The sequence below is a fragment of the Bacillus rossius genome, chromosome 12 (genome assembly GCF_032445375.1).
Source record: "Bacillus rossius redtenbacheri isolate Brsri chromosome 12, Brsri_v3, whole genome shotgun sequence".
NCBI lineage: Eukaryota > Metazoa > Arthropoda > Insecta > Phasmatodea > Bacillidae > Bacillus > Bacillus rossius.
In genome coordinates, this window is record NC_086339.1 from 13397755 (window position 1) to 13420344 (window position 22590).

Consider the following 22590-nt stretch of genomic DNA (forward strand, 5'->3'; position numbering starts at 1 on the left):
AAATGTCTTTTCGGAGGATGACCCCCCTGCTTATCTTGGGGAATATTCCATACCACCCTTTTAGCGCCTCTCTCCCTTAAAGACTCCAGAAACCAGGCCTATCAAATATATATATTTTTATATCTTCCCTCGGCCCACCTCTTCCATAAATCCTAGCCACGCCCATGGGTGGCGCCTACATTCCAGAGCGAGATTGGGTTGCTGAAAATACATATATATATTTTTTTTAATGTAATGGGTGACTTTCCTTCGCGAAGGTGGCTGGAAAGATATCGTCCTGCAGAAATGGGTGACCGTGTGGAAGGAATTGTTGGGAAAGGGGGGGTGGGGGGGGGGTGGCAGTGAAAGCAGAGCGGGTGGCGGGTGCTGTAAACGTGAAGCAGTTGTCCTGCACCTGCTAATGACCGCCATGTGTCTTGTCCGAGGCGGTGTCTTCCTGTCCGGCAACACGATACCTCGAGAGAGCTACAGCCTGTGCCGAGAGACACGCTTGCTTAGAAGCTTCTCGAGCCATGGAGCCATTTATAAAAAACTCCCATGTTCCCCCCCCCCCCCCTCTTTTTGTCAATAATCAGTGGACGGGTGGAGGGGGAAAATGCTCACTAATACGTGGCTAGGTAAACTAGGGGCATGCATTGTTCGCGATAAAATTTCTAGACTAGCTGTTGTGGTAAAACATTGCTGCTTAGCAGGGTATTCGGAAACGTAGTTGATTTCCAGAACCGAACAATTTCAGTACTAGTCTTTGACGGAACCAAGAATTCCTGTTTCTTTCGGTACTAGTTGGTTTTTTTTTATTAATGGTGCGGCAGTTGGTGATTTAAGGAGTAATAGTTATTTTTCAACTATTAAATAAGTTGTTGTGACCTAAATTTAAAAATATAAACATTCGTGTTACAATGTTTTACTGCAAAAAGTATCAACTAAACGTGAACAAATCTTTTTAAAAAAAAAAAAAAAAAATTGAACAATTAATCGTTTTAACGCAATCAAAATCACAGAATTATTAACTTAAAATAACAACCCCATTGCTTAGTATGTGATTCGTGATTGGTCAAGTTTCTCGCATCCATTCAGTACGAAAGCAAGCGAGTAAGCGATCCTCAATGGCCATGCTTCGCCCGCAGAAGGCCACACCTCAAGAGCAGGAAGCTACTGGCGCGGACATGCTCTTTCGCAATCCACTGAGCGCTTGGAGCTTTCCGCGAGAAATAAATACCCCTTCTCATCTTTCTCGCGGTGTATTTTACCCCCTGGCTGCTCTGCAAATATTTTAAAAAAAAATGTGTTTTTTGGATGCACGAAACTCAACTTAGTTGCGGCGTTCAGTGGACTGTTTACTTTTTTTTTAAATGGTTCTTGCAAATGTCAAAAAAAAAAATCTTAAATTTTGTGATTTAGCATTATTAACTGTTAGTCCAATACTCCGCTGAAATAAGGGCATGTATATTTTTTTGCGGAAAAAAGAATTGTGATCGCTTATTCGACTGCAATAAGGCATGCCCGCGCTAGCGATTGTTACCTTGTGATTGGCGGCCGTCTGCAAGAGAAGACATTGCCTTCCCTATCTGGCCGGGCCATTCAGGACGCGTTTGCTTCCGCACTGGATGGCTGTGATTGGTGTGCTGAAAGTGGACATGCACCTGGAAAAAAAAACCAGCCGACCTCGAAACACGGAAAATGCTACAAAATTTATTTAGTACACAGATGGCCTGGAAATAATATTCGCGGAAAGTGCATGGGCCTACTTATGGGCGTGCGGAATCCAGTCGATTGTTAACTATTCTTCGAGTATCATTAGGTTGTGGATTCTAGCCTGGCAGTCAAATAAACTGCCAAGTCATAATGTATCTTATATTTCGATCTCTCCCGTGACATTTTGCAGCTGTGAATAACTTTGATTTAATATCTCATCACTCGGTCTCACAGCCATGTTAATCTTTTATCGTGTTTACGTTGTTATTATTTTTAAAATCTATTTCTAAAATTTGCCTTTGTTGTTATGCCAAAAATGTGTTAAAAACAGATATCCGCATAATGTGATATCATTCGTCTAAAAAGGTCGTTGAAGTGATGATAATTACGAACACATGCACGACGTTTCACAGCGATTATATTACACTTGGAAACTATCCGATGGAAATATTTGTGAAAAACAACATATTCAAGAGAGGCACAGTGTTATATTTACATAAATAGCCCTTAACTAACAACAAATATTTGTAGATTGCGAAAACTTGTTTCGATTGTGAATACTCTGCTTTCATACAAATGTGTTGAGTGTAAATCATTACTCTACAACAAGGTTTCTGTGCCGAGATCGCCCCCGTTGTAATACACGGGAATTTGAATTTCGCGGCCGTTCTTCAGGCTGAGCCGCTCGGATCGCTGCAGTCGGGTGTCGCCGGCGTTCGCCATGTTAAAAATGGCCTGAATTTCCTGTATTGGCCTACTAAAATATTTGTTTAATAGTAATGAAGGTGTGAAAACCAGCCAATCAGAGAATGCAAAACAGCTTCGGCGATAAGCTGACGAGGAGTCGGAAAGAACCAAGATGGCGGGGGCCGACGGACAGGCGACGTTGCGACAGCCGCTCTCTCCGCGGTGTCCGTGTCGGGGAGCATCCTCGCCGCCAGTTCCTGGTTGGCGCGGGCCACCCCTAACTGTCCAGCGGGGCAGGGGAGGAGGGGCAGGCGCCTCTCGGCGTATATAAGGCCCCGGGCGACAGCTCGGCGGCATCACTCCGAGTGGTGCACTCCGGCTACAAGCAACCCTCAAGCAGCGAGACATGGCTTTCAAGGTGAGCCCCGTGATCAGTCGTTACCGGCCCTTGGGGCGGAGGATTAAATCAGGGTTGGAGCGTCTCGGGAATCGAACCCTGATCACTTCGATGGGAGAACGAGAATTGCGATCACCAAAGAAACCCTCACGTCAGCGGCAAATCACTGGATTTATCCTTTACATCGGCAGAATCCCATCTGTAGGACGGTTAACTGGCATTTCATCGATCCAAACTTAGCCAGTTTCACGATCGAAATTTAATTGACAGGAAGCAATTTTCGTTCTTTTGAAGCGACGGTAATATTTAAAAGTCAGGGTTTTATGTTGCATGGCTGTGCAGAGAGGGCCTACGGGATTATAGCGAAATTCAACTCATATGGGTGCCAACTCATCGCTCATAGATTGGGAAGTCATGCCAGTGGTCGGTTTCGAAGCCGCGACCCTCGCCGCATGGGGCTGATGTATCAGCCGGCGGGCCGCCGAGATCCGCCGAGATACATCGAGCCGAGTCCACGGACTCACCTGACTCACTCGGACACGTCCTCTAGTGGATTGTCGATGGCAAGCCATCAGCGAGTGGCGAATAGTTTTCGTGCGGAGGCAAAACCTTTTTAACATTTGGATACACTCACAGCCAATCAGGTTACTGTTAAGATTTGTAGTGAAATTCGCGAAAAATGCGTCGAACTAATGATTCGATTCATTAACCTCGATTATAAGTCTTGTTACATTTGACTTATTCGGAACAGTATGAGCAAGGCGCTGCCTCGTTGTAATTTTGGTGACATTACACGTGGAAGGAAACTTGCTCCAACCACCTCAAGCCAGCAGCAGTGCGATGTCTTGGTGTCGAACCCAAGACCTCCGCGCCGGAATGTGCCACGCTTTCTTCCGCGTCCAAAAAGCTATAGCCCCGCTGGAGCTTTTACGACCGCGTTGTCGACCGATAAACTGTTACTGCGACCCGTTACGGAAGGCGTCGTAGGTAGCTCTACCCGAATGTGCAGTTTGCGTGTTCTTTAGACCATCAAAGCCCGAGGGATAAGCATTTAATTTTTGCAAGGAATATATTTAAAAATAATGCTATAATGATTTTTTAATATAAGTATTAAATGATCCGTAGGAAGTAATATTTTTAAATTATATATATTTAGTCCAAGAAATATTTATTACAATCAGTCAAAATTATTGGTCTGAAATATGGGATGAATTTCGAGTTGCGAAAATCTGGAAATTGTGTGTTTAGGGCCGAATACACACTTTTACAAGTTCTGTTAATTGCCTCCTTGCCTCATAAGTTGCATTGTATAGCATTCGTTTTTAGAGAATTTTAAAAGATATATTAGGAAGAAACTCCGGCCAGGCTTTGAACCCGCCATATTCTGTATCAGCGTCGCCACCAGTGCCCTGAGGGTTCCACGCTCCACCTCGCAGATTGATGAACTGCCTATTGTTTCTCTGCATGCACGAACTCGAAACGCTGCAGTTATTCGCCCCACGCCTCGAGACCTTTCATGACTGCTGTAATGGTCACGCGCGCCGGCACCAACCTACCGCCGCGCTCAGGTGGGAAGGACCACGCTCTTTTAAGCTGGGTCAAACACACAATTGGCTGTCGATTATTTGAACTTTTCCCCCCTAATATTCGTGTTGTAAAATGTCTTAGAAAACTCATAACTCAGCGGAGGATAATTATCACCACTGTAATGGACGTGTATTTTGCCACGCTGCTTTTTAAAAAAATGTTACATAACATAATTTATCAATGCCAAGGTTCGAAAATTGTATTTCGTCAAAATGAATTTCATTTTGTTTATTACATCTCCGATAGCAACTGAGCATATTGGGCTTAGGCCAAAAAATTAATTTTTTCAAACATCCGAAAATCAGTAAGCAGAGACACATCCTAATTAGTTACATCTTAGTTAGTTTGCAGTGTCATGTTGAGGTTCTTATCGCTTTATTTAAAGGATGTTTTCAGACCGTAAATATGTCACTCGTTAAAAAATATAGTTAGCAGGGAGCTAGCAGTTGGCGAATAACTTCCATGACACTGAGACCATTGACAACTCACAGCTAAAACTGTTGTGTATAGTTGGAAATCTTAGCTAAATCGGCGCTACTGAGTCTCCTTAACAATTATGAACAGTCGTTAGAATAGTTTTAAACAATGAGTTCGAATCTCTGTGCATAACATGACAATGTTAGAACACACGCCCCTCCTTCATGGACTTTCACTGGCTTGGTTTTTACTGATATTTCCTGTTTTTTCCCCCTTGTATTATGTGAAATTTACCCGAATTACGTGATCTTTGGACCAGCATTCTTGGTAGACCTCCATCCCCCGGGTTGCTGAAATGTTACGTCTGAATGACGAGTGTCGTGGTCCATATCTCGAACATGTAAACTTATGAAATTTCGGGTCAACATTCCAGATTAGTTAGAATTGGAATGTTAATAGGTACTGATTTATTTTATTTTAGGATTTGGTCTCGGTAATCTTCTTTTATTTTCTTCTCTCAAGGCTTTTGTACTAAGTCTTCGTTGTTCGAAATTTTCTCCTTTCTTATGTAATCAGAAGTACTACAATTCTTGACACAACTCTTGGAAATTTCTATGTGATCTGGTTAATTCATATATTTAAAGAAAATATTCTATTTTAAGGTGGCCGCCTGGCTAGTCGCCAAACGGTTTGTAGAGCTCCAAATGCTATCGCGCCATTTACAAACCGCTCAAGATTTAAAAACTTGTCTGATTACAAGTAGCATTTAAGAGCCACAATACCTGTATATAAAAGTCTGGTCTCATGGTTTCGTCTAAAACGTGTATTTTGTGAGCAATGAAAAAGGATAAAACGGGTGTTTTCACGGACTTATTTTTTTATCAACAATCTACACACATTACTTTGTAAATGGTATAAGGAAGTGTAAGTAGCCTTTATATTCAATATTACAGCATAAAATGATAGTCTCATAGAAGCGCGTTAACGACGGCAGACCGCACGCCAGTTCGGTGCCTGGCGCGTAGAGGCGAAGAGGCGCTTGATGTGCGAGCAAGTGTCGCCCTTAGCGCCCTCGCTCTTATAGAGCTCGTGAGCGAGGTTGCCGCCTTGCATGTGTTTCAAGGTGCTGCGTCCCATTAAAAAATAAAATAAGTCAGAGTGTTGTAGATCATTTTTAGAGTAGAAACTGCGATCATTCATGTTCCGACCCCTTATATAGGCAATTATAATATTCTTTGCACATACATCCTGTATATAAAAATGTTTCTTCATTATCTGTGATGAAGGCAGTCTGGTAGTCCTACACACCGACCCTACTATAGCCCGGAATGTTCTGGTGTTTTCTCAAACGAAGGTGCTGCGATGTTCCCACACACCGACCCTAGTATGTATTGGAACGTTCTCGAGTTTCCTCTGACGAGGGTACTGCAGTGGTCCCGCCAACCGACCCGCCTATGCACTGGAATATTCTCATACAAGATACAGCGGTGTCCCCACACACCGACCCTCCTATGCATTGGACTATTCTCATACAAGATACAGCGGTGTCCCCACACACCGACTCTACTATGTACTGGAACATTCTCGTAGTTTCTCTAATGGAGGTACTGCAGTGGTCCCGCCAACTGACCCTCTTATGCACTGGAATATTCTCATACAAGATACAGCTGTGGTTCTACACACCGACCCCACTATGTTCTGGAACGTTCTCGAGTTTTCTCTAATGGGGGTACTGAGGTGGTCCCGCCAATACAAGATACAGCGGTTGTCCCACACACCGACCCTAGTATGTACTGGAACGTTCTCGAGTTTCCTCTGACGAGGGTACTGCAGTGGTCCCGCCAACCGACCCGCCTATGCACTGGAATATTCTCATACAAGATACAGCTGTGGTTCTACACACCGACCCCACTATGTTCTGGATCGTTCTCGAGTTTTCTCTAATGGGGGTACTGAGGTGGTCCCGCCAATACAAGATACAGCGGTGGTCCCACACACCGACCCTAGTATGTACTGGAACGTTCTCGAGTTTCCTCTGACGAGGGTAATGCGGTGGTCCCGCCAACCGTCCTTCCGATGCACTGGAATATTCTCATACAAGATACAGCTGTGGTTCTACACACCGACCCGACTATGTTCTTGAACGTTCTCGAGTTTTCTCTAATGGGGGTACTGAGGTGGTCCCGCCAATACAAGATACAGCGGTGGTCCACACATCGACCCTAGTATGTACTGGAACGTTCTCGAGTTTCCTCTGACGAGGGTACTGCGGTGGTTCCGCCAACCGACTCTCCTATACACTGGAATATTCTCATACAAGATACAGCTGTGGTTCTACACACCGACCCCACTATGTTCTGGATCGTTCTCGAGTTTTCTCTAATGGGGGTACTGAGGTGGTCCCGCCAATACAAGATACAGCGGTGGTCCCACACACCGACCCTAGTATGTACTGGAACGTTCTCGAGTTTCCTCTGACGAGTGTACTGCAGTGGTCCCGCCAACCGACCCTCCTATGCACTGGAATACAGCGGTGGTTCTACGCACCGACCCCACTGTGTACTGGAACGTTCTCGGGTGTTCTCTGACGAGGGTACCGCCGGAGCCTGGCACGGAGCCTGTGTTGCAGAGCGTGCTGGTGGTCGCGGTGTGCGTGGTGGCGGCGGCGAGGGCCGGGGTCCTGCCCGTCGCGCGGGCGGCGCTGCCCCTGCCCGTGGCGGTCGACACGCACTACGACCCCAACCCGCAGTACACCTTCGCCTACAACATCCAGGACGCGCTGACCGGCGACCACAAGTCGCAGCAGGAGACGCGCAGCGGCGACGTGGTGCAGGGCAGCTACAGCCTCGTCGAGCCCGACGGCAACGTGAGGACCGTGCTGTACGCCGCGGACCCCATCAACGGCTTCAACGCCGTCGTGCAGAGAGGACCTCTAGTGCACGCCAAGGCCGTCAAAGTCTTCTAGGAAGATCGCCGCCACCGACCCGCTTCTTACTGCGGCATGCCTTTTTGCCATGTCTGTGCTACCACTCATATTACCCTCACCCTATAACTATTTATAATTTTTTATACAAAAGAAATAAAGTTTTTTAGTTTGATTAGTGTTTTTTTTATACTTTACCTTTGCACCAAACACCAACTGATGAAGTCCATCATTACAATGAAACTTTTTGATCAGCTTCGATATTCTTGTGAGACATATTAAGTCTAAATGAACGTTTTGGGTTGTATCTTTTTTTATCGAAGATTACCGAAAAAATTTTCTTTCCTACGAATACGTATTGTCTCAAGAATTAACTGGTTTTGACCTCGGCAATTAAGTATTGATATTATTGTATTCTTATTGTTCCATGGTTTAAAGTATGATACTAAAATTTTATTGATTTGCTGTTCAGTTTCTTTAATAGCAACACCACAAGTATTTTTGGACAATTTTTTTTTGGATCTATTTGCCAATATATTGGTGAAATTTTCCAGTAAGGAATTGCACATTGACCAGTGCATTGCTATTAAACATGACAATGACATGCCTTAATTTGATGCTTAGCGTAAATTTTTAGACTATTATACTTTTTTTTAATTTATGGTTTAATTTTATATAGTCTACATCAATTAATATAAAATTTACACAGTCTTATTATTAATAACTTTAAAGCTATATTTTGACAGCACATTTCCAAATAATTTGTTTAAATAATGTAAAAATTATTTGCTGACGTTTATATTTACTGCCCATTTTTAGGGCATGTTTTTTAAACACACTGAATTTATTATGTTTAAACCAATCTCAACGCACATAGTAACATTTTCTCTTAAAGTGGTAGCTACAATGGAAAACAAACTATTCGTCTCAAAAAAGACCTTTATGTAAAAAAAATACTATTCTTAAACTCTCTGGACATTGCTTTATTAAATTATTGTAGTCTGTAATACCTTATTTAATGAAAAGGAGTTCTATTTTAAATTTAAAAAAAAACGAATATGCAATTATAGTTTTTAAAAATCTCTTCTTTTAGGAAATAATCCGGCGGGGATGTCTTGTCCTAATACTGAAATCCAGTTTTGTCTTGACATTTTATACCTTTCCCTTCTTTTTTTTTCTGTGTCTGAATAATTTTTCATAAGTGGTTCTTGATTTGAGCTGACCTCCGAGTAGTAGGTGGTATCATGGCTGGCTTTCGTCTGAATACACTTACAGCAAGATGTACATCCGTAATCTCTGATGTGAAGACTGTGCAAACAGTCGAATAAATAATTTTAGAAAAAATGTTACGTAGCAAAAAAAAAAAAACTTTTAAACTAACGATAAAACATGTTGTTGGCAATAAGAACAATTCTCTGGTGACTGTTTCGTGCCTCCCTAAAAATAATAAATCAAACGTCGGTGGAGCAAACATTGTTTGAGTTATTTGGAAACCGTTCCCTGAATAGCAATCCAATATTAACTGCGCACATCAAAAGCATGATACGACAAAATATAGTTTAACGATTAAATATTCCATTATCGTTTCCGTGTTTTTTTTTAAATATGTTCGAATAAAACATTAATTCAAAAATAGAATTATGTTCCGATTTTCGCATGAAAATCCTGAGTGTTATGTGTTGTATGTACAAAGTTATAGTATCTTTCTTGAAGCACTACAGACTATTTCTTGGCAACTGGTCACCAAAGTGGGTGGTGGTTCAGGAGTCAGGGTCCACCAATCTTGTATTTTGACGTCCTGGCGCCGTCATTTGACGACGCGCACCCCGCTGCATGTATTCTCGTGGTGTCCATCCTGCGGTTTTATGACGGGACGTGAACTACCGGACGCCGGCCACTGGCGTGACAGTTTGGCTCGGACGCGGAGGGGGACGCACAACAACGCCGAAATACCACAACGCCGAATGCCAAATTGAACCCAAGCCGACAGCTAGAAAACTGCTGTGTACCACAACGCCGAAATAAATTAACGCCGAAAAATGTCATTGCAGGACTGCCACAAAGGTTAGGTTAGGTAAGGTCAGCACACAAATCCATTCAGTGGTTTTTCATTTTTCTCCTGTGGCCCCCCTTTCCACGCAGCAACATTTTTCGGCGTTACTGAATTTCGGCGTTGTGGTACACAGCAGTTTTCTAGCTGTCGGCGTTGCGGCGTTATGGTATTCGGCGTTATTGTACGTTCGGCGTTGTGGTAACGACCCGTCGCGTAGGTGCGCCGGCGAATGCACTTCCCGACTCTGCCCCGCCAGCGACGAGTGGCGAGGGACGCGCCGCACCGGTTCACTTTCATCCGCCCCCCGTCGCCCCGTCGTGCCAGGAAGGCTGCGGGGTTTATAAGGCGGGTGTCAACAGCCGCTCCGCACTTCCACACGACTGCCCGCTGCTGCTACAGAGGATGATCTGCAAGGTACTGCTCGCCCGCCCCCGCCTGTATCCTTTCCCTTTCAGCAGTTCCCGACCCGTAACAACAACATCTATTTCCTTACGTTTCAGGGCATTATTTTATTTTCACACGCCACACTGTTCAACTTGTGCCGAATTTTTGAGAGTGGCCGAACTTATATATATATATATATATTATATTTATCCATACTACACAAAAAAGTTAAAAATTCAATTTTGCCAACTAATTATGCAAAAAGGATTATATATAGCATCCTTTTTGCATAATTAGTTGGCAAAATTTAATTTTTAACATTTTTGTGCCGTGTGGATAAAGAGAACCAAATGTTATAAATAAATAAAAAAATATATATATATATGTTAAAGACAATCATAGTGGCTACTGCATGTTATGTTTTAAAATTCCTTAAGAAAATTTTTAAAAAAATATATATTTATTTGGATTGTTAAGATCACAACAGTTCTGGTTGAATTTAAAAAGTACGGGTAAAATTAAATCAATTTTCCTGAAAGAAATTTAACCATATCACATAGCAGCCAGTAAAATTGTCTTTCAACATAAAAAAAAGTTCCAGTTTTATATTCAGATTCATTCTCCTTATCCATACTGCACAAAAACATTAAAAATTAAATTTTGCAAGCTAGTTATGCAAAAAACAAAGTATGTGATTTACATATATATATATTTTTTTTTCGTGAAAGTTCAGCCATTAAAAAAAACGGCGAATTTAACCTTGTGGAACGTAAATATAAAATAATGACCTGGAACGGACATATACCCTTAAGGAAAAAAATCACACATAAGAAATAATACGATACCACAAAATAGTGCCTATTCACCGTATACTTCCAGTTGTAGTCACCATCACATATAAATTATATACAAAATATCTCTGACAGTCGTTTTAAACTTCAGGCAGTCCATTAAATTACTTAGTAAGCTTAAAAACGAAGTCTAATTATGAAAATCAACTCACGAAAAAGGTTATGGCCTAAAAACTTTTGCGTATTTGGGTTTATTTCTCTCTCCTATAACATCTTGCTGACAGGGGATTCATGAGAGATGATAAGTGATGAGACGTGAGTAGAGCATTGACAAAGAAGGGAGAAAAAAATACCAATAGAACCCACCAGACCACTGTAACGTCCGCCGCGTTTAGCAATTGCGAAAAAAAAATATTGTTTGGACCCTGCAATGGAGGTAGCTGCGCAGGGCCTTTCTTGCAGGATGTGGACTTTGCCACTGTAATCTGGAATCGTGCCAACACGGAAATGTGAGAATTTCTCCTTCTCGGGTCCGTACTGGCGATATCTAGGTCTTTCATCGCCCCACAGAAATTGCTACTTTAGTTGCGGAAAAATTCCGTGCCATCAAAGACTGGTTACTGTTTTGTATTTATTAAATTTATTTTTTAAATATGAAACCTTCGTTATAACCAATTAATCTCGACATTTTCGTCATTTAGTTCTTTTATTTTCCTGTCCCTGCTTTGCATAAAGTTTTGTAATTAGTAAGTTCCCCCTACCCCGACGTCACCAGGAACCTGCTGAGTGTCTGTACACTTTGCTCAAGAAAGTATGTTTCATATTGCTCTTTTTTTGTGACGAAGGAATTTTTTTTTTTCATTGACAACCACAGTTTAATGTTTGACACGCCGAAGGATGTTGTATCGTTTTACGGAGAATGTTAAGTCGACGACTCCGTTCGCAGCTGTTCCTCGTGTCCGTCGCCGTGGCTGCCGCGGGGGCGGGCTACCTGTCGCCCGGCCCGGCGCTGGGCTACCCGGTCCACGCCGCCCCCGCCGCCCCCGCTGTCGCCCTGGCGCGCGCCGAGCCCTACGACGCCCACCCGCGCTACAGCTTCCAGTACGCCGTGGACGACCCGCACACGGGCGACTCCAAGAACCAGCAGGAGACCCGCGACGGAGACGTCGTCCAGGGCAGCTACAGCCTCGTCGAGCCGGACGGCAGCGTGCGCACCGTCAAGTACACCGCCGACCCCGTCAGCGGCTTCAACGCCGTCGTGGAGAAGTCCGGGTACGCGGCGCACCCGGTCGCCGCGCCGCGCGCTCCCCTGCTGGCCTACAAGCACCGCTGAGCCGCCGGACCTTCACGCCTCGCCTCGGCCTCTCTCTTGTGTACTCATGCTGCCATCAATAAACCATCACTCTTCATGCTACACGCGTCTCTTTCAATCCCCCGCGTGCATCATCCCTCGCTAACAGTAGTACCACAGAGACCCGGTCGTGAGGTAGACTGCAAACACGTGCAGGCCTGCATTTGCGTTGCTTTGGTGATAGAAACACAATGGTTTTTTTTTTTTACTCTCCCCTCTACGACTGTCTGCTTAAGTGGCAGAATTACATCAATTCACCCCAATGTTACGATGGCTCTCCAATATTATGGACATCTCTTGTGGCTGATTTGGCAATTTATTTTTTTAGCGACAACAGATTTTTAAATACCTTGATTACGTAAACAATTTTTATTTCCTGTATTCACGTCAGCGTATTTGCGGTGCAAGTATGACTAAAATTTATCGTGATGCAATCTTTATTTATCGAAAGGAAAAAAAAAGAATCTGGCACGGGGCTATTACCTTGAAACTAAATTCATAGTTTTTACTCATTACTACAGTCTTCGCCGATTGGAGGATGTTACACTGCCGTAAACCCCCTCCTCCCCTTTTTTTTTCTTCAGTCACCATTTCTTCACTGTGTCCCACCGAATTCGACGCGCCGAAATTTCGGTGCTGCCCATCGAATATTTTGCAACCTCGCTCAGCTTTCTTCTTCAAACTTTTACAGCGTTATGTTCGTTCTCATTTCCGATTTGAACCGGTTTCTTTCAACCTGCGTTCTACTCGTTCTGCTTCTACTTTCGTTTAATGTACTGCGACATTAATTTGTTTTACTATACTGCTTGACAGTTTTCCTTTTTTTTTTTCTTCCTTCGAATCTAATAGTAACTTGTTCCAAATAGCCGTGAAAGGTCCGCAGTGCTGTATTCCGTGCAAAGCATCATTTATTCGTCCAAACGACGCTATAAACAATCACACCCGCTCTCTAAGACCGCGCGGCGCTCTCTGGGGACTAACACCGGACAGCTCTATACAAACAACACAGTAACCTAGTGGCAAGGGGCGCATCTACAAATATATTTTTACAGATAAATTGTCAAATTATATATATTATATGGTGTCAAACATTATTAACTTATTTAGAAATTTTTTTTTAAGAACTTGAGTTTCATATCTTCCATAAAACTGTATAACGACCAAAAAATAAAAAATCGGTGCGTGTACTTATGTACGCGCGTGAGAAGTTATACTTCTTTGGCGTCATTAAAAAATAGTTTTTAATTGTATGCAAATAATTAATTACTATAAAATAATAAAAGGGTTGGAAAAAGATAGTCAACACAGTCAATAAAGTTCAGTTTAAATTTAAAAAAATTAAATAAATATAATTTAGACTTTTTGTGGTACATCTATTTGTTATACCGCTCACAGAATCAAGGGAAAGATTGAAAGAAAAATACAAAAAGTTGTAGAAGAAAGAGGAAAATTAGGAATCATACTTCGATAATTTGTTTTATTGAGGTGTGTCCATAACATGGTGGAATTAAAGAGGTACAATTATCTTGTACAAAAAAAAATACTTTTTGCAAAACTCCGTTCCCCCGGAGAAACCCCCGGAATGGCTACCGCATGGGGAGCCCAAGAAAAGAAACGGGCTCCCCATTTGGAAGCCACCTGGAAGGTTTTTTTCTGTTCCACCCACCGTTTCTTTGGTAGCCTGACTTGTTACAAGGGATTGTATTCCTACCAGAGAAAATGCTACCATTTCATCTGGGCAATCCGCCTTGGAGGAGCCGGGGCGCGAACCCGGGTCCTACGAGTCACAAGGCAGGCGCTCTACCCCAGAACCAGAGTGGTAGAGCGGATACTTGCAGTCTTATTAACACATGTCTGCCATTTACCCATGCTAACTTTTGGTAATTGATTTGGAAATCAATCATGTATGTATGTGAGGCAATTGTAAACCAATGAAAGTTGTTTAAAAAAGTACGGAATTAAGCTAGTAAAACAAGACACGCACTGAAATTAACTAAAACATCAAGGACAAGTTAACATGTAAGATTTTGAAGTGTTTTTTTTTAAGTAATTGTATTGACTTTATACTATGTGATATTGTTTTTATTTATCTCACTATTAGTATTGTGTAGTAGTATGCTGTAACATGTTGAAAGTTAAATAAAGTTTGCTTATATATATATTTGCTTTGTTGAAACACGTCAAAAAAAATTAAGATATTCTTTTTACAATTGATAATTTAAAAAACTTACCGAAAGTATGAGGAATTTATTTGTTATTTTTTGAATGGTTTACTTACATAAGATAAGTTTTAAGTGTGTAAATTTTTTTCCTCGGTTATTCTAATTGTACCGTCGTATTGAATTTGTCTTCGTCCATAATTTTGGTCTTTTCAATTTTTCTCATAGCTTCTCGGTTATACCTCAGATAAGGATATAATTTTTTAAGTCAAGGGAAATTTTTTTAGGCTCTTTAAATCACGTAATGTTTGAAATATTTTATACACTTAACGTATATCTGTAGTCTTCCAACTCGGTTGGTCTCCACGTTTATAGTAATTACGACCTTTTGTCTTATCTCCATATATCCTTTAGAATAAAGTTATAAATTTAGTGTAAATTTTCACAAATTATTTTATGTTTTTTTAGTATTAGTTTAATTAATTTAGCTACCATACGAACGTGTAAAAAGTTACATTTCCATATAGTATTTAATACGTATGTTTTACGCTTCTAGAATAAGTTACAGTATTCAAACTAGCCGACCTTTTAGTTTGAAAATATCTACGCGTTTGTCCTTCGACATTTAGTAGAAACTTAGATTTAGCGAAACTTTTTCTAACATTGGTTTATAATTATCCATTCATTTTGGACAGCTATAATAATATAATTAGGAACGCTTGTGTGTGTTCGATGCGACTGCTCAATTTTATTATCCTAGCTGTCAAATAAGTATTTAAAAAAAATAATTCATTCATATATATATATATATATACATATATACCTCCATGTGGGAATTGGGAGTGTTTTGGTAGCGAAGCTTCCAGCATGTGGAACTTAGGGAGATAATTTTTTTCGAGGATATCTTCAGGGCAAAGCTTCCTATTTAGGGGGGGGGGGGGGGGGAAGCCTCCTCCATCCTCGCCGAAGTTAAATTTGAGCGCGAATTAAAAAAATCTGGTTGCGGGAAAAGATACTAACAAGTGGACGTTTTGGGGCGAAGTCCCCAGTGGTATCCTCGTCGGGGTCGAAGCCTCCAAAGAGCGGAACGTGTGTGTGTGTGTTCGACTTATTTAATGTGGCGAAGTTAAGGTGTTATCTTTTCCACCACCTAACCACAAAGAAGTATAATACAGACTAAATAAACAAACAAATTACTAGCTAGTCTAAGATAAATAATCAAAAAGTGAGATATTCTTTTAGTACTCGCAAGTGATTTGTAACATCTAAAGTCGATAAAGAGCTTATTCGTGTGTTCTCATGTTGCAAATTTATTTATAACACGAAATTCGGGTCTTGACGTTAAATTTAATGCGGTGCCGGAATCGCGCAGGCAAAGCAAGCAGCACGTTCACCACGTCGACTATCGAACCATTAAATTAGCACACAGAAATTTTAAACTATTGCTACGACTGGGAAAACAGGTTAGGAAAGGATTAGCCCGATTAGTTAAATAACAGTTGTATTTATTAACCACTATTTAGACTGTTTATTTAATTACAAACAATTAAGTTGTCTGTCCCCAAATTAACCACTCTTTCATTTAGTTCACTGGAGCTCGGATCGACAGTAGCTCTCCCTGCCGCTCCCCTCTTACCACGCACCTCTGTCCCAGAACACTGCCTCGCACCACTCGCTCGTCCGTCGCACACGGCACAGTCCCGATGCACCAGTCTCCGCACACGAGGCCCGTTGTTCGTCGTCCACCATCGCTCGCCAAGGGGGGGTCACTCGCCCTCCTCACTTAACTGCCTCGGAGGGCTGGCATCGCCATGGTCGCACCCCTCAGCCCCCTTTGTCGCCTCATCAGCGTCGACTTGACGCCTGAACCTCCCAGAACAATGGCGTTCTAGTTACGCCACTCCGCGCGGTGGCCTCTCGGAGCCCCCAGGACGGAAGTAGCGGGTGAAAAGGGGTGGGGGTAATGAGGCGCTGCCGTTAATCCTAAAGGAATGCGCCGCGTCAATTGGACGTCCCCCATGAGCCAACGGACCGCCTGATCGGCCAACCGCTAGGTGGCCTCCAGTATCTTCATAACACTGTTATGAAAAGACTGTAATAAAAGCGAAAAAATACCTGAAAAAAAAATACTAAACCCCGGCTTTGGACCTGATTTAAGACAAGGAATTCTATCAAAATAATGCCCACCTTGTTAAAATTCACTAAGCAGTTAATAATTCAACGTTTCCCTTTGTAACTTACTATCTTTGGTCCGCGCCGTCCGCCATAGGTAGCCGAACCGTCGACATCAACTTCCTGTTACACATTACCGTCGCGTTTCATGAAGTTACTCCCACCAAATGCCGAATACCAAGAGCTAAGATGTTACGCATCAAAAATATAAACTTGCATAGTAATATATATATATGATTTGGTGCATATAAAAAGAAAGATACACTTACACTGGACATTCATGTGCAATAAAAAATTGGAGATAAACATATTAAATAACAAACAAAACTTCCTATTACTAACATTGTGAATAAACACTAAACACGCACAAAGTTGCATGAAAGTTACGATAACATCCACTAACACATTTATTTTTACTATATATATATATATATATATATATATATATATATATATATATATATATATATATATATGTGTGTAACATCTTAGCTGTATTTAAACGATATTTACTTGGAGGTAATTTCGTGAATGTGATGGAAATGTGTAACAGGAATTAAAGCAACGGAAATATGTAACATTAAGTAGGAAGCGACGATGCTGCTAAGTCGGATCTATCTACTTTTTTTAAATATTTTTTTTATATTAGGTAAAATTTTATGGAACATAATTTTGTATTATTAATATAAGTTTCAATTTTTACCTCTCTCTCTCTCTATATATATATATATATATATATATATATATATATATATATATAAGTTTGTTGACTTTGTCAATTGTAATAAGCAGTGTGTGTTTAATGACGGTTACAATTATACAAAATCTAAAAATAAAGCTTCTACCTTTTTTTAGTAATAATCTGTTTACAAGCATGAGAATTTCTAAAACACTCATTAAATTTTCTTACGTAAATATTAAAGTGTTATTACACTATAATTTCGGATACACGATCTAACTGTAATGTACGTATATTCATAATAAATCATTAGTTTGAACTCAAGCACACACATTTATAAATCTCTCACTACAAAAGCCAATAATGGAACATATTTTACAGTGGTAAAGTTATTGGCAAAGAAGAACAAAAAATCACAGGGTAGTACTAATTACTAATTGCAAAGTAGTTATGTGTACGATTTGTACATTCTTTATAAATTAATATACTCAAAAATTAAGTTTTCCCAACGCATTTCATTTCCTTTTTAATTATATAATATTTGTGTTCTAAATTAGACCATGTCTTAATAAAAAAATCGTTTTACCCTCGTATGAATATGTGAAGTATTTTTAATTGTGATCAAGTGTGGTAGGTTGTGATATGATCGTAACAGATGAAAAAAAGAATTTTCATTTTGGTTTTATAGTTTCTTAACATGTAATTTTTAAGGTTTAGTTTAGCACATTCTTTATAACAGATTTTAAAACTTGGAATGTGTGGAAAGCTAAGTTTTCTTATAAGAACTGGTTTACATTATGTTCATGGGATGTTGTTTGTCATGGCATCTTTTTATCTTTCCTGAGATTTATTCTAAAATCAGTAGCTACTAAAAATATGACAAAACATCTCAAATAAAATACGAAATACACATGTCAGCTATATTCCATGCTTGTAATATTACATTATTTGACTGTTACAGCGTGATAAATTGAATAGTTGCGTGTAAAATATATATCACTTGCATAACTTAAACACATTTGTCTAGGTAAATCTTTATTATTTTTTAAATCTACAAAAGTTTAGTACTTATGTGTCTAAAAATGCCTGAAATAAAAAGTCCTTGAAATTTTTTCTATGTCAGGTTTGACGTCGACCCAAGTGTCGCCCTAATTTCCGCAGTCCGTTATGTTGTGCCAACGCCTTCTCCTGCCCGTGGCAGAGGCGTGTAGTGTAGCGCGAACAAAGTGCAGTGTCAGTGCAAGGTGCAACGCGACGATCGGCCGCGAGCCGGAAGTGCAATAGCCGCCCGCGGGGCTATTCTGTGAGAGTTATGGAATCAGTGTATTTTCCCCTCCTGGGACCAATTAGTTACGTGAAACTATTAATTATATTATATATTTAAAATACATTTTATAAACCATCCTTCCTGTAATGTTTGATAAGTCATTTTGTTTAATTCTTGTTGACCGCGCGACAAGGCCGCAGTTCGAGCCCAGACCGTCTGCCGCGCTCCGCACGGTTTTCGCGCGCGAAGTTCCGGCGGGGAGAGGGCAGTTCTCGGACGAGGCTCTTGGGGTTGGACGCGCCGCGCAACACGAGGCAATCATCCCTCAACCATTAAGGATCCGTCATTAACTACAGGTCAATTCGAACTCGTTCGCATTGTCGTTTAAATCCGCCCCGAATTTCAGTGATATAAAGTCTGCCGTGTAACGGAGTAGTGAAAGAGTTCACCGCGTCCGCGTGATCGGTGCGAGGGAGCGAAACTGTAAATATTCAGTGGCTTAGTGTATCTCTATGCGTAATCCGTGTCGACCACTGACTGGTCAGTAATTGTACTGTGTGATACGTGTTGTGTAGGCTAGTCTGTAAACACCTTTAAGTTCGTGCTCATGTAAAACGGGCGTCCCGCACCGGGAATACTATCGTCGTGTACCGGATCACCGATTGGTCAGTAAATGTACTGTGTGACTCGTGTTGTGTAGGCCAGACTGCAAACATCTGTGCGTTCGGAATCAACCAGAAAACGATCACTAATGTGTTAGAGCCGTGCCCATGAACTCGCAGACGGAAAGGGCTAGAATTGTGACAGCGCCATGTACTAAAGGGAAGGTGTAATTAAATCACAACAAAGTTAACTCATAAACTTTTCATTTCGTCGCCACTGTCTCCCACCACATGGCCAGGAACCCGTTCAGAGCTAGTCGGACCTAACAAACCATACAGGAGACAGTTCAGGTGACAACAGGTTATTTTAAAGAAGTCACCTTAGCGAGAACCATTCACATAAATATTTCGCATAGTGGCACATCAACTCCAATGCAAAACCTACGATGGACAATATGATACCAATCATAAGTAAAATAAAGAACGACTGCAAGTGTTTTATACTAAGAGGCATCAAAGCGTTATTGCCTTTCATCTTGAGTGAAAGAAGGTTCGCAAAATAGTCCTTGAAAAGTTTATCAATGATACCTGCCTCTCGTGCATACAAACCCATTTCCTCTAATTTGTTTCGTGCACCTACGTTTTCCTTAAAAATAACAGCTAAATTCATGTTAAAGACGTGTTCTTTAACTATGTGTAATAGAGGACGGCTTTCTGGAAAATTCTCTGGCTTGGTAACCTCAAGTTCAGCCACCACTGCGACATGCAGAATACTTAAGTTTCTGTAAGTTCTTGCATCATGCAAACCATTTTCCACATTGCCAATTACAACTAAATTATCCAATACCCATGACATAATTTTGTCGTCAGCATCATATTGTGAAATGAGATTAGTAAAATCAAAAATAGCATCTGAACCATATATGAAAGAAAACCCTAAGGGTAAGCCTTCATTTTTAACATCGGAAATCGTGTTCATGTCAGAATAGTATTGAGGCACTGAAAGATAGCTGGTGAAAGATCCTGTGTACGCGTTATTCAGTACAATATTACATATCATTACTGAAAGAAAGAACAGTCTGAAACCAATAGAAGTAACACGATGTTGTGACATCCCAAGGAAAAATAATCTGAATATTTCTAGACATGATAAAAAATATATCTTCTTCCCAGTAAACCGTGAGTAAAGTATCCCTATGAAAACCAAGATTATGTAAAAGCACCAATATGATAGCCACAGCTGGTAAGAAAATGGCAAGATTGCATTTCTCCATCCAGGCATCTGTAGAGCCTTTGGTACTATGATTACAAGGTTTTCAATGGTGTAGGGAAAAGCATACTTTAGATTGCTTTGTTGAAGAATTGCAAAAGGATGTAGTATATCGAAAGTTTTATTAAAGGTATACGGCAAGACCCATTTGGACAAATCTTTTAAGGATTGTGGGTCGCTGGTTACAGTAAAGTTTACCGACATTGAAATAATATTGACAGTATTTCCAACCATCCCATCCACTATTTTTAACCCATTTGGCTTAGTCACTTTAAACGAGAATGGGGGAAATTCATACGCCTTAAACGTTAACGGATACCCCATAGCATCGAATGGCAGTTTTTCGTACGTGTTGTCAGGGCTGGTCACATCTATTGTTTTCCCATTGGTCAGAAACGGGTTGAATCGTTTGGCCACTACATATGTTCCGGTCGTTGAAACCTCTGCAGCTCTACTTATCGCCAGTGCCTTCAGAGTTTCGTAAACTTTCCAGCTTTCTTTCATCAACGGATATGCAATGTCAGTGTGGTTCTCAGTCATATCAGTGTCGACGAATATCACCTCGAACCTCGTGTCCCACACAGAATGGCGGAAGAGTTTTTCCAAATATTCCATGAAGACACTAGCGTTGCCGCTGTCTGACATGATCACGTACGCGGTACTTTGCGAAGGCAAGCTGTCACTCCCCTGTGATTTATCGTTGAAGACACACACGGCCGCCGCCAATGAATGCAGCGAGCTCATTATTTGACCTTGGATGCCGGTAGAATCGTCAGCGTACACCACAACTGTCCGTGTGTTGTGCTCCACGTGTCTGTGGATAACGGTCGTTGCCTCCTTAACAAACTGAGGTGTGTTGTTTCGATAGTTGGTTCCTTGTAGTGTGATTAGTCTAGTCGAACTTCTCACTATCAGCGACAACAGCGTTAGCCACAGTGCTAACATCATAGATGTATCTAGAAAACAGAAAACAAGGTACTAATATCATTATTTTTTTATGTAGTTTGGTTTTAAGGATTGAGGGCTGACTGCTTTGTCTCCAAAGCAACATTTAATTTTTTGCACTAAATATATAATTTTTATTGCATATTTAATTTTTTTTTGCTTAATAAACAGGAAATTTTTGTTCATTGTGTTTGTCTGTATAATTTGAGGGAACTTATCGGTCTAGAAATAATGTCACAGAAAAAAGTAACTGTTGCAAGCAGCTTTATTGCATCTTTTGTGTATATGCACATATGTATATATAGAAGTGTATCTGAGTTATTGATGGTCAAACTATGGTAAAATATTTTTGATTAAAAAATAAAACTTTTGAAATTTTTTGAAATACTTTGTTTAAGAGATATTTTATATATTTTTTTGTTTCTCTTTTAACTACCATACCGTGCTTAAACGTAAGTAATTACATATATACTCAGACCACAACAAATGCGTTTGCACCATTCAAAAAGGCATTAGATTATACTGTCAGACAATCCTGTTTTCAGCGCAATGACTAATACATGTCCGTGCGTACAAATATATCGTAGGCAAGAGCAGAATATTACAAAACTTACTGCATATACTTGATGTGAATGATTATTATGGTCCTCTTTCAAAATATGTGTTGTCTTGAGCAACAAAATATCGCGATAAGTGAAACAAAAAGTTGACATTAGGCTAATAGTGTAATCACAGGAGAAGAAAATTATTTTCACCTCAGCGTTCTCTAATTCAATTAAAAAAAAAAAATTCAATCTTATAATATCAAATTCGGCCACCAAATTTAACGTAGAATCATATAAAATAATGCTGAGCGTGATAAATATACCTAAAGTATTCATTTTAAGTATAAACGGTAACAATTTTTCACCTTTTTAAAACATAACTATAATTCTATTTAACAAGGAGTACCGAATGCGTCGCATGAAAATGCCTCAACTTTGAACTTGTGACATTTCCCCCTAGACCGGAATTATCATCGCCCGCGTTTTTGAGGTTATACTTCTTTAGGCGTATTAGGGTGAGATTTTAGTTTGCTCCAGAAATTCAACAAAATAAGCGCTCATTACAACACGGAAATTTAACAAGTTGAAAAGTACAATGTGCACGCATTAAGAAACTGCTATAGCTACTAGCCGAAATCGTCAATATTTTGGACCCACGTTTGGCAG

The 22590-nt window shown here is 40.7% G+C and overlaps 2 protein-coding genes across 4 annotated transcripts in view; both read left to right on the forward strand.

Annotated features, from left to right (window-relative positions):
* Positions 1–22590, forward strand: part of LOC134537554 (neurobeachin-like protein 1) — a 611081-nt gene that overhangs the window by 312769 nt on the left and 275722 nt on the right. The gene's annotated exons all lie outside the window — the stretch shown is intronic.
* On the forward strand, positions 2744–7881 carry LOC134537566 (cuticle protein 19.8-like). The gene is made up of 2 exons (XM_063378131.1): positions 2744–2800; positions 7413–7881. The coding sequence occupies exons 1-2, from the start codon at positions 2789–2791 to the stop codon at positions 7746–7748; spliced, it is 348 nt and encodes a 115-aa protein (XP_063234201.1). The 5' UTR covers positions 2744–2788; the 3' UTR covers positions 7749–7881.